Below are 13,788 nucleotides of genomic sequence, written 5' to 3' on the forward strand. Positions count from 1 at the left end.
AAACGTTTGCCCTTGCCTTTTTGTCTTTCTTTATGTGCCTCCCACCATCTCTGTTGGGTTATAAAACGGAAGCAAGATTCCCTTTAATGATTCGGTGTAATTTCTGGTTTCAATTTGGTGATTAGGCCGCGTTTTCGCTAGTTTTATGGAACTTGATTTATGGGTTACCAAATGCGCTAAAACAGCTGCGCTGAGGTGGCTATAGAAAGCAGTATGGATTGGGCACCAGGAAGGCTTTAATTTAGTGAAACTATCAAGGTGACCCAAATGAAACAAAACACAGATGGCCTAATTTCTTTACTCTGGGGGAAACCCCATAAATCCCCTCACACTGGGTCACAGCCTAATTCCAGTTTCACAGACTCATGCTTTTTAGGTCCATTGTTCTCCTGATATTTTACATCCTCCTGCTTTTAGCATGCATGTCAGCTTTTGTGTGGGAACACAGAAAAGCAAATAAGTGATTAATTTAGTGAAATAAAATCAGAAATGTCTTCATTGTGCGAGTTATAAACGATGTTGGTGGAAACATTCGCTGAAATAAACTTTATGTTCTGGCATCTGAAAAGGGTGAATGTAGTTATAGAATACCAACATGATAATGGAGTACTGTAGTTTTATAATTTACTACACAGTTGATGAAAGTCCATAAATATGTATTACACTTTAAAAATACTCAGTTAAAGAAGCTAATTTAGCTTACATTGATATTTGGGTTTAATAAATCAGCCTTGTGTCAAATGTGTGCTGATGTTTTGTTTTAACCTAGTGGCTTTCGGTTATGTAGGTTTAAATCATTTTATTAAATTTTCAACTTGAACACATAGGCGGTTCTAGATGGGGGGCCTGTGGGGTCCTGTGTCCCTGGACTTGGCCTCTTTTATGACCCTTTGACTGAAAAAATAATACAAAATGTATTTGTTATGATGATATGTACTGGCACAGAAACTGTTTAATCCTCTACCTTCAGAGTTTTAGTTTAACAAAAATTAAGCTGTTTAACTTTTAGCTGTAAAAGTAAAAAGATAAGATTTAATCTGCTATTCCAGGCGTCTGAAACAATCAGCTCTGGAGCCACAATTAGGTCTTTGTCTGTGGCATGCTTAATTAATTATCCATCCATCCATCCATCCATCCATCCATCCATCCATCCATCCATCCATCCATTTTCTAACGCCCTTGTTCCTCGTGGGGTCTGGAGGGTTGTTGGTGCCTATCTCCAGCTAACATTCTGGGCGAGGTTCACCCTGAACAGGTCGCCAGTTTGTTGCAGCTTAATTAACTAAACAATGAAATATTATGTTTCTTTTGTTTGTTTTTATGTTTTTTTGTTTGTTTTTTGCTCCAATGTAAAAAACAAATAAAAGAAAAACTAGCCCGTTCCTGCTAGTGTTTGAACCAGATTGAAATAATTATTCAGTACAGTTGAGGTTTTAATAACCCGAAACTTTAATCGCTATTATTGACTATTGAATATGTATTTATTGATATTTCCCAAATCCAAGATGGAAATTTAAACTTCAGTACCACCTGAAGTTCTTGTTCTGATCTGAAAGGTCAGACCCCAAATTAATAATAAGTTCAATATTCATTGACCTTTATTTTTTAATTTTCAGTTTTTATTGAAAGGAAGATGCAGAAACAAACCATTAACTAGCAGTTCTGATGGTTTTGCACAGGAATCCCATCCTGGTGGATTAAAACGTCCATAAAGACCAAATCCTACATATGTTGTTTAACCCAATCTAAGGTATTTTCATGATAAAAACCTAAATTTAATTGGGTTTTCACTTAAAATGTTGTTTAAATGCTTAGTTTCTACAAAAAGTGGGTCAAAGAACAAACAAGCTGTGCTAAAAGATGCAATAGTTAATAATTAATAATTATCCCATTTGAATTATTTAGACTTTGCAAATTCAGATATGAACACATTAAACATTTTTAACTTTAATTTTTAAAACTGGAAATTAAAGTTTATACATGCAACTATATGAGCTGAATGTCCAGTTTGGCTGCAGATCGTTTAAAACATAAATAGTGGAGCGATAAATTGTTTGTTTGTTTCAGATGGTTTGTAATCACTTACACAGATTATTTTTGTTTATCATTTGTAAACAGTCCCATCAACAGCAGAGGAGCTCATTATTATCCTGTAACATTAATCGTATTTAGGATGCTAAGAAAATATTTTCTCGGATTCTGTGTGTAATTCCTCTTCAGGCAAATTGATAAAACTCTAGCAGGTCATAATAATTGAGTTAAAATAATATATTTGATTTTACTTCTGCTTTAATGCTGATGTGGAATAAAAATAAATGCTACAAAGAAGTAAAACTAAAAGATATATGTTCCATAAAGACATATACTGCAGATACATTAACACTGAAATGAAAAATAACATTTAATTGAGATGTAAGTATTAAATTGTATTTTATTGATTGTTTTAATTCGGTTAAATTCGATTCAAAGACACTTTATTGATCCCAAAGGGAAATTAAATAATTAATCTACTTGTGCCTCTGCTTTTAAAGTTACACTGCTTTTTATTTTCTATTAAATACTTTGAAGCTCTTTGTATGTTATTTCTGAAATGTCCAAAATAAATATGATTTACTGTTATTTTTAATAATAATTACTATTTTATTATTAGACTCATTTGCAAACATTTTTATGTCAGGATATGCAAAATGCAGATTATGTTTTAATAGGTGTAACTGGTGAGTTCAGAGTATGAAATTAATATAACAGATTGTATATACAATAATTATGTTTTTCTTATTTCTTCACATAACTTTGTTGTACTTTTTCATGGTTTTTCTACTTAAACACATCTGTTGAAATTTTGTCTTGTGAAGCAATTGTCATATTTTTTTTTTAAAAAAGTATATACACAAATAATAACATTACTGTAGATAGTTATAACTTTTTCAGGCAACAAAGCACAAAATTGTTCAAAGTTTTAAAATTACACTCAAGTAAGCAGACATAGTTAAAATTGTATAAAATTATATAAATGTATATGTTTAAGGGTTATATAGTTGTAAAAATGCTTTACACTAAATCCATTTAAGACTATTATAAATCAACTAATTACAGGTGGAGCTATAATATATCCTCCCAGTAAAGTATTTACATTTTTGTCTTTAATTCCTTTTTGTTTCTCTTTTACTGCCCAGTTTTTGTTCGGAAAGGTGCGACATATTTTCTCACGCGCCCATTTTTCCCTCCCATATGCGCAGGTAGAGTGTAACCCATCTGTTGATTTAAAAACGCGCACACTTTATTTTAAACCTCCGGCACGGCACACCCTCGCCCTTTGACACACATTCAGCACGTTTAAGCCTTGCCAAAAAAAGAGAGAAAATTTGCGCACGGGCGCCCATGTGGCACACTCACTCCGTGGCTGTACATTAAAACAAACATCCCACGGAAGCAGCCAATGGCAGCCGATCCTCGTGCAGAGATGCTGAGACGCGGAGGGGAGGGGGCAGTTTAGGTGGGTGGGACAAACAGCGGCATAGAAAGGGGGATGCTGCAGCCCCGTCCTCCTCATATCTCTCCACCCAGCCCTAGAATAAAATCCACCGGTGACGTGCGCGCAGAGAAGCACCCAGCAGTATGTGCGCGCCCACGGGAGGGGCCGATAGAAAATGGCGAGTCTGTGCAAAAGGCAGCAATGCACGATAGAGAGGCGCGGCTTTCGGCAGGAACTTGACTCTTGGAGGCACAAACTCATTCACTGTGTAGGTAAGCCCGCTTGGAATAGTGTGGACGCGTGTGTGTGGCTGTGGTGTGTAGCGGTGGCGGTGTTTTCCTCCGGCTGCCTCAGCTGGAGCCTGGACAGCGCAAAACCGGCATCGTAATGTGGAGTGGGGAAACCTAATGGCTGTCTCTAAAGCGCTTTTTCTCCTTTTTGCGTGGCGCTTTCCGCCTCCCACCGGACCTGTCCAAAGGAGAAAAAAAAAATGTATTCAGCTGTAAGTTTTCGGTGTCACCCAGAACCCGGTCCGGGTTGTTTCACCTGCCGCCGCCTCATTTGCGACCTTTTTAATTCCGTCCCGTCGCTTCAGTGAAAGTTGCATCAATTAGAGGCAATTTGAACTCGTTTTCCTCCTCGTAGCAGTTTATTTATTGTAGCTAAGCAGTGCAGGTCACGTGTGCAGATGGAGCTGCGCTGCAGCCAATGGGGTTGTCCGCTGCCGGCCGACCCGTGCCCGCTCGCGCGCGCCCCCGCACAGAGTTTTGTTGAGAGGGCGGCGCGCTCGCGCTCCGTGTCCAAACCGGAGGACGCCCCCCTCTCTCTTCCCCTTCCCCCTCCTCCTCTGCCCTGGAAATCGGCTTTTGGGAGCGCGCATTGCTGCATTGGGGGAAATGTCAGTGAAAATCATTTTTAGGGGTGAAGTGATCTTCAGGCACGCGTGGATTACCAAAAAAAAAAAAAAAAAAAAAATCCCTTCTGGGTTCGCTTTTCTTTTTTGACCAGTACTTGTTGATGGATGCAGTATGAAACTCTGTGGGTTAGATTAAATTAAACATAAGTGGTTGAATAAAGGGAGAGGTGTGTGTCAGTCTTTGTCCATCTGAGAGAGGAAACCAGAAAAGAGCGCAGGGGTTCCCGACCTTTTCCTGCTCTGCCCTTTGCTTCTTTGGGATTTTATTTTGGGAGGTTTTGCCACCGTAATCCTCAGCCATCTTCCATCTCTCAGTTCCTCCCCATAAGATCTCACATGCATCATGTATTTCAATTAGCTCTGTTTAATCCGGTTACGCTGACATTCCCTGATGTTTTGGTAAGATTATAATCCAAACAGTGATCTCGCTCTCCTGTCTCTCTACTCCTAATCTGTGGTTTGGGAAGCAGAACCCCCCGTGGCTGATGATGATGATGCGCCGTACATTCGCTGCTTATTTGTGGACATATTTTTTTAAAAAGATATTTCTGAGATGACGTGCGAATGGTTGAGATGTTGGTGTTTGAAAGCGAAAGTGTTTTTGGGAATCTATGACCTTCATTTTACGTGCTGCAAAATGTCACAAGTGCAAGAAAAATCAAAACCATTATTTTGCACTAATCAGTCAGCTGGAGTTTAAAATTGTTCAAGTTTCAACTGATGGACTCTCCTAATGTGTTTAAATGTCACCATGTTTGGTGTTGAAGCATAATGGGTAGTAATTTAGTACGTTTTCGTGTTGGATTTAAAGCTTCTAGATCTATCAGAGCTGTTTTTATTTCCCTCTGTTAGAAAACATGGAAAAATCTCATCGTGTGCTTTTATTTTTATTATTTGTTTTATGGTAGGGGCCACTAAAGTGTAATTTCCTATTGGACATTTTTTTCTTTTTTTTTCCCATGCAAAATGATTTTAAATTTTTCCACACACACATATATACAAACATGTACAGCTTTGAAAAACCGAAGAGCCCACTGCCCTGAACTGCGTTGAAAACCTCCTGGTTATTCCACCAAATACTGATTCCTGAACTCTTCCTGAGTTAAAACATTAGTATTGTTGTTTATAAATGAATATGAACTTGTTTTCTTTGCATTATTTCCATCTTTTTCGTTATTTTGACCAAATAAATACTGAATTTTTTTGCTTGGATTTTCAGAGACCTGTTGTCAGAAGTTCGTAGAATAAATATGTTATATGTTCATTTCACTCAAACATATAAAGAGAAACTGATCATTTCAAGTGGTCTCTTAATTTCTTCCAGAGCTGTATATACTATATATGTATGTTCTCCCTCACTGCCTTCCTCCTTTCGTTTGCTGTGATTAGTGCTGTTTAAATGATTTAGTGGGTCACTGGGTTTGTGCTAACAGGAGCTAAGGATGACTTTGGCCCTCTTAAAAAATGTACTGCTCAGTTTGAAGGATTGCCACACGCACTTGCTGGCAAAACAGGGTGGATCATGCAACCAGTGCAAGAAAAAAGGGGAATAATGTTATTCAGCCCATCCAGTGTGATGTGAAGTCCCTGCAGGAGCGAGGTTAAGGTATGGCACATGACATCCTCTCCGTTTAAGTGGAGCTCCAATATGACGAATACGCTGCAAGATAGCTATTGTGCAGCTTTAATCCGTGCAGTCGCATCAGAGCGGTACCACAGGGTGTTCCAGTACCACAAAGCCCAGTAATGAACTCGCAGCTGGACGCTCCGGCCTGTAATCGCTCCGCGTGTGAAGCTCAGGACTCTGCTTGTTGACACTCCCGGTTTGTCAGCCGTTAAGGCCGAGAGCTTCAGCGGCTGCAGCAGGTATCGGAGGTGGGATTGAAGCCTGACATGATGTTTGTTTGTTTGTTTGGGAGCTAATCTGAGGTAGTGAGATTAATGGCTAATCCAGGTCTGTTGAGCTGAAAGTTATTGTTTTCTAGATTACCACGTAGAGCAGTTTCTGGTCAACGTTTTGATTTAAGATCCACCTTTTCTTTGTTTACTTTCCTACAAAAATTGATGGTAAATAGAAGATCAAATGGCTAACAGTGACTCTGTAGGCTGGAATTGGACCAAATACTGATTTATTTATTTTATTTTGCCACTATAAAACTCAGGGAATCCATTTTAATCTGCAGCATTTTTCTAACAGAGCTCACTGATTCACAAGAAAAGAAAAGAAAAGAAAATATTCTACTTTATCAGAACTGCATTATTTTTAATTGAGTCACATGATTTTTCTGCATGAGGTTTATTATTTATACACATCGACTTAAATATTACCAAAATCCTGAAATTCCTGAAATACTAAGAAGGCTACAGAATAAATAAATAAATAAATAAATAAATAAATAAATAAATGAATATAAATAGATGCAGTTAGGCTATAGTAGGAAAAAAAGAAAAATACACAGTTCATTGATAAAACAAATGGATAAAACAGCATTATTTTTAATTGGATAGATTATGATTTATATTTGTAGGTGGAAGTTATACAACTTTATGAACAAATAAACCAATTAAAAAAAAATAAGATAAGTTTGATCTGGTTTGTCCACCAAAGTCTAAAAGAAACCAAAAATGTTCCTTTTTATTATTAAAGTAAGACTGCTGTTGAGTTCAGTGTTTGCTTTGTAATTAAATAAAAACTGGATTCAAACTTTAATTTTTGCTTCAACACAGAAACATTTTTCACCACAAATCTTAATGATAGTTAAGAACTTTTGTTGTCTACATTTATTCACATCACAACAATTATAAACATCTCAGCTTTACTGTTATCTGCTGGTCAACACCCAAGTAAATGATGTTTTGCTTTAAAACGTAAATAATGTTTGACATATAAAAGCCTCTAAAATGTCTTTATAGAGCCTGTGACTGTAAAAGTTTATTTTTCCATCTCTTTTTTGCTGTTGATATTCTTGTGAATGCCACGAAGCGTACATCTCTTACTTCTCCTTATATTTACAATTTATGCACGTTTCCATGCCTACGAACGCTGGGTTTAATTACCGAACATGCATGTTAGAGAAATGCAGCGACATAAATGGACACCCGTGGCATGAGAGCACATTTGTGCAGGTGTACGTTTACTGGGAGCCTTGTTATTAAGAGTGGTGGTGTGTGAGATTGCAGCTTGTCGACACATCGAGTCTTGTCGCGCTCGCCGCGCGCTGCACCGATAATAAAGTAGGGCCCATATACCACAGAAAGGTTAACATTATTAGTTGGTAGCAATTATAGTCAGACTGCTCATTCCTGTGCCACATATTCTGGGTAAGAGAGTGTAGCTAATTTGATTGCTGCAAGGTTGTGGCAGTGCTGGAGAGAGACGGGCTGTGAAGGAGAGGTGTGAGTGGCAGATTGCTTTTTTACTCGCTGCACTTCACCAAACATACTACGACCGCCTTGGGTCGAGATCCTGAGAGCAGCAACAGTTTGATCTTGCTCTGATTAAAGCCTTAAAAGAAAGAGACTTATTATGTCTGGATGTCTGGACGTTACTAGTCATGAGTTGAAATTTTGACTGCAGGTTTTTAAGGAAAAAATGTTGGTCGTTTTAGGCTTCTGGTTTCAAGGTTTTTAAAGGTGATGGATTTAGAGGTGGGTGACGTGGATTTAAAAGCTTTATCAACATATTTTAACAATAAAAGATAAATCAAATAATCGCATGATAAATTAGAAGAAACTCAATCATTTTCATTTGCTTGATTTATTGTTTTTCTCTTTTGTCTCTATTTTTTTACCAAAAACTGGCTGACAAAAGTCTTCATTTTGGTGCTTTGGTCTCAACTAAACCTGTTTTTGAAGCATAATTTTGTTTACAGAGATTTGTTGTTTCTGTTTATTTATTTTGGATATTTAAAATGTCTTCCAGTTCCAGTGTTTAAATGTTCATTAGAATTAAAATGTATTGATATTTAAGAACATGATCTTGGATTATTACTATCCCATTATTGCTAATATAATACTTGAAAATGGTCTCAAAATAACAATATTATCGTTTATCACAATAAGTTGTGGAACAATTTATTGTCAAGCAATTTGTTATTGTGACAGGCCTGAAGATAACAATTTATTACTTCTTTTTTAGGTAACTTACTGTGATTGCATTGGGCAGCAATTATTATTATTATTATTAGCCTCACAAACACAAATAATACTGCTCTTGAAAAACAAACACATTTGTAACTTGCTTCTTTAAAGGTGTAATTTGAATCACTAAGCTGCATTTCATCATCTTTTAAAATGTCTGCATGTTTATTGATTGAAAAACAATCTATCACAACAATACACAGGGTTTTATTAATGATGAGGAATTTATCACGATAAATGATAAACGGTACCTAACTCCAGCTAGAGTAGCTTCTGCTGCACACTGCTGACCAGCTGGATGAAATAAAGCTACTGTAGGTCTGTTGTAATAATCAATAAATCAATTAAATGCATGACAAATTAAAACAAGCTCAATAATTTCAATATTTATTGTCAAACCAACTTTGTTTGTTTGTGATGCGAAATTCAGGTTAAGAAATTTAATACACAAATAAAATAAAAAATGAAGCAATTTATGTGATATTTAGATATGTATATTTAAAACATGTTTAAATAATTTGAGATAATTTATCATTTTTCTGTTTCTACCAAAAAGTGGATGGTAAAAGTTTTCAATCTTTGATCTTAACCAGCTCTATTTTTTTCCGCAACAAATTAACTTTATTTGTTGTTTTTGTTTATTTTCTATATTTAAAATGTCTTCCAGTTAAAGTCTTAAATGTTCATATTTAAGTTTATTGATCTTTGAGAGAACGTGTTCTTGCATTATTATTTTAAAATGGTTTTTAAACAATAAGATCATTTATTGCAATAATGTTTTGTTACCCTGAGAGGCCAATAAGCTACTACAATTTTCTCTTGCTCTGTTTGTGAAAACCCCAAACAGTCATTAAGCGCCACCCATCACTATTATGGTGTAACATTAATTTAAATCTGTGGTTGCCAGGCTACAAACGAAGCGCAGAACGGCTGCAGCGTAACTAGTTAACCAGCTGATATCGGCTCGTTATGCTGCAGAAAGAGACGCAACGATCCGGCTTTTTCTGGCTCGTAATGATTTCTGGTTTCCTTTGAAGCCTGGCCTGTCAATGCAGAGTTTTGACTTGAACTTCTGCTTTCAAAGGAAAGAAAGAAAAGTTGTGCTAGCAGGTTATTCAGCTTTTATGTATCAAAGCCTGCCCCTAATCTTTATGGGATTTTTTTTAAACTCAAAAAACTTAAAGTACATGCTGCAGAAAATATGTTTGTTCTTAGCAGAGAAAATGTAGGCAGTAAAAGTAGCATTACTTCAACATATTTTCACTCAAATAAAAGTAAAAAATAGCCAAGAAATTACTGAAGTAAGAGTAAAAAGTATTTGGTAAAAAGTCAACTCAAGTACTGAGTAACTAATCAAATTATTAATCGCTTAAATTTTAAAATTACATCATCAGTCAGACCAAAATATAAAGTTACAATTTTGGAATTTTAAGGACAATAATTTATATGAGTAACAAAAAAAACAAAACAAAAAAAAACAGAATCAGGCAAAAGACAAATGTTTCCAAATCAGTTTATTTCACTAATAAACTCATGAAACGTTAACAAAAACTGCAGGTGGGAGTCTGTCTGGTGGATTTTTGGTTAAAACATGTTTGTTTTTCCTTCAGCGGGTAGAAAATCCAGACATTTTACTGAGGAAACAGTCGAAATACTTCATAATAAAATTACTCAAATAAAATTAAAAAGTACAGCGTAGTAAAAATACTTCTAGAAGTACAATTTAAAAAAAAAAAAGTTGCTCATGTAAATGTAACTGAGTAAATGTAACTAGGAAAATGGGCTAATAGCAATAAATTAATCTGTATTAAATTGTTTTAGCGCCATTAGATGTTGCTTTTCCTTCTGCTTATCCATCAACGATGCGGAGAAGCAGAGACTTTAATCTTCCCAGAGTTGATGCTGCTCCTCATCCATCCACCTTGTGGAGGAAACTTATTTCAGATCTCGTTTTTAGGTCACGATCCGTTTCTCCTGACTGGAGGTGAAGCTCAGAACGCAGATGGATTGATAAATGGATTGATAAATGGAAAGCTTTGCCAACCACTTTACTGCAGATGTGTGTGTGTTCATATTATGTCCCATCCTTCACTCACTCACTAACAAGAAACTTCGATACTTTGGGTGCATTCACACCAGCTTTGTTTAGTCCGCTTTAATAAAACTCCAGTTGTTTGCCTAAAGAGTCCGGTTCGTTTCAGGATGTGTGAATACGCAATTGATCTCTGATTGCATATCGAATTCTGGTTGCAGTTTTCTGGTCAATAGTCTCTTTTAAAAGGCTGACCTGCTGATTCTGATTTTGGCCGATCTCCCAAAATTAAGGAAATCGGCACCGATAAATCGGAACACCTCTAGTTTTCAACAAACCTTTGTCTCGGCTCGGTTAATGTGAACTCTGGAGCGGTTTGAATGTACATGTGAACGCAAAGGGGACTGGAGACTGCTCCAAAACCAGGAAATGGACCACAGTGCAAGGCATTCTGGGTAAATGCAACCAAAACCCAACTGTTAGTGGGAGAAACTCCTCGTGTTTTATTTATTTTTAAAAATATTTTTACCAAAAGCAAAAGAGAAATTGTACAACCGCGAAACTCTGACCCCACTGGTTTTTCAAGGAGTTTGGTCCGTTTAATACAGTGCAGTGTGAAAGCAAACTGCACCAACTGAAAATGTAACAAATGTTGCAATTTTGGTTCCAAATCAAACTGAGTCTACTGGACTAACAAACTAATTTAAATTCCTCCAGTCCTCAGAGGAGCTGAATCTCATCTGCTTCACAGTCACCAGCAAACACTTCACTGCAAAAACACAAAATCTTACCAAGTATTTTTACTTTAGTTTCTACTGCAAATGTCTTAGTACACTTGAAATAAGAGGAAACTAACTTACAAGCAAGTTCTCAGCAAGTTACATGAGGTTAAGCCATTAATTTCTTAATATTGATGAGAAAGTGCTAGTTCCACTGTTAGATTATTTCACTAAAGCTTCTTGTTCAAATAATCTGCCAATGAAATTACGACTTTTTCATTAATATTAATGAATTATTTATTTAAAACAAGCTCATACATTTTACTGAAAAGTCATTTGTAAGTTAATTTTGCCTTATTTCAAGTGTACTAAGACATTAGAACTGGAAACTAAACCAAAATACTTGGCAAGATGTTGTGTTTTTGCAGTGCAGTGTGCACAGTTCGCTGGTGACTGTGAAGCAGATGAGAATCAGTTCCTCTAAAGATTCGGTTCTCGCTCAGAAAATGTGGACTGGCCCCCCAAGTGGAGGAATTTCAATTTGTTTTCACACCTGATAAACCAAAAATACTTTGAGACTTTGTGTTTTTGCAGCCATGCTAAACTTTCTCGTTTAAATTTCTTTTATTTTCTTCATCCTGCCATATTCCATATAAGAACTGCAAGTTGTTAGCTGCTTAAACCACTGCAGCTCCAGTTATTACTGTAAAATATTGAAAACTAATCATGTTTCTGCAGCGGTTCCAGGTTTGTAGGTCACAGGTCTCAGCCAGCTGTAAGTGCTCATCACTGTCATGCCGTTACTGCGCCGGTGCTCTGAGCTTCCAGTTAATTTCCTTCTGTTTACTGATTAGTGAATTAGTTGGAGGGAATTCAGGCTAATTTTGCAGGTTGAAAGGACAGCGTGGGCTGTAATGAAAGCAAATGCCTCCTCTAATTGTGGCTGAGGTCTAATGTGCAAGATTATCCATCCTGGTCCTAAAGGTCAGCAAATGAACGGATCCTTCTGATTTGTTTCCGATTATCTGCCGTGTATCTGTCGACGGTCCCTCGATTACCCGCTGCGCTCGGCGTCCAATCCTCGTCTTATCAAGTCGACAAAATCCCTCCATCACGCCGCCCTCTCTGAGCAGACAGCTTTTATTTCAGTAATGGACAGATGGACGCCCCGAGAGAGCTGCCAGCTACTTTCTCATCTTGCTAATTCTTTTCAGGGGCTTTCTGAGAAGAAAAACAAAACATGGCACATTTATCTGGAGCGGGTGTGAGCGGTGCGCCCGTTTGACCACACCGGATGCCAACACTATCAATCTCTACATGCACCTCTTCATTACATATGTACACACACACACACACACACACACACACGATCAGGGGGCCGATCCATGCCAGCCCAAAACCAGACAGACTGCTCTCTTCGGGGGTGGGTGCTGGGTGTTGATTGCAATCTGGGTAAGAGCACCACTGGCAGCCGGTGAACGTCGACAGAAGGTGTGTGTGTTGGGGTGTGTGTGTGTGCCGTGCACCGAGCGTGCGGCCTGCGTCGGCTGCAGCGTCCTGCGTCGCGTTCAAACATGCTAACAGATCCATCTGAACCGCCAGCAGGACACAAACATTCATCGCTCCGGCTCCGTTTCATCCGCCCGCCTGAATGTGCTGAAACTCTTTCATCTTGTTTTTCTGGCTGCTATGAAAGCATGACAACTTTAAAGTATTTTTGAGATAACTGGAAGGCAGCTGACTTCCTAAAAACAGCCTTCTGGCAGGGAGCTTTTGTTTCTTTTTTCCCTTTTAATCCCCAAAATAAAGCCGGCGCTTTATTTTCCTCCCCCGAGACCATTTGCATGGATCTGTAAACATAAGCTTAGAGGCTAATTATTGTGTGTGACCATCTTTAGCAGAAATCTTTATGCTATAAGAAGATGTGATGTTGTTCTGGCCTGCACACAGGGCTGGGCTCTCTTGGAGCAATTAGATAAAACTGCTCACACGTTCAGATTAACCTCATCTACAGCAGATCTGATTTAAAAAGTGAGATTTGGAAAATAGGAGATCCAGTGTCTGAAAGGAAACTTTTTCTGTTAAGACTTTTGCTTGGCACAGCTTGAAACTTGTGGTGAAGCAGATTTATGACGGAAACATTTGTTCCATTGTTGTTCTGCTTTTAGGGATTTATTTTCTTCGCTGGTTCTGGCGATCGGCCGGTTTTCGGCATCAAGGTGGGCAAAGTTTTAATAAGCTAAAGTTTCAAAGTCGATACAGTTTTCGGTCATGTCTTTCTTTCTATTTGAAGCCGTTTTAATGAGATGTCAGAGGAGATGCTGGAGCGATTGAAGCTTTTTGAGCCAAAGAACAGCTCAGAGTCGCACTGTAAAACATTTTTATCTTGACAATTAAAGTCCACCTGCTGCCTGGAAAATGTAATTTAAGTCACAAGAAAACTGTTTTGGTTTTTACTCATTAAAGTTCATGAAGTTGATGTATTTATTTATATCAACTATTTCAC

At 37.6% G+C, this 13,788-nt stretch overlaps 1 protein-coding gene across 1 annotated transcript in view; it reads left to right on the forward strand.

The window, feature by feature from the left end:
• Positions 1-3,188: 3,188 nt before the first annotated feature.
• Positions 3,189-13,788, forward strand: part of lcor (ligand dependent nuclear receptor corepressor) — a 117,865-nt gene continuing 107,265 nt past the window's right edge. The window contains exon 1 of the mRNA XM_088005813.1: positions 3,189-3,747. Coding sequence (XP_087861939.1) covers positions 3,651-3,747 — 97 coding nt within the window. The 5' untranslated portion in view covers positions 3,189-3,650. The remainder of the gene's footprint in view (positions 3,748-13,788) is intronic.

The sequence above is a fragment of the Poecilia mexicana genome, unplaced genomic scaffold (genome assembly GCF_051168715.1).
Source record: "Poecilia mexicana isolate PSO_F unplaced genomic scaffold, ASM5116871v1 scaffold_1, whole genome shotgun sequence".
NCBI lineage: Eukaryota > Metazoa > Chordata > Actinopteri > Cyprinodontiformes > Poeciliidae > Poecilia > Poecilia mexicana.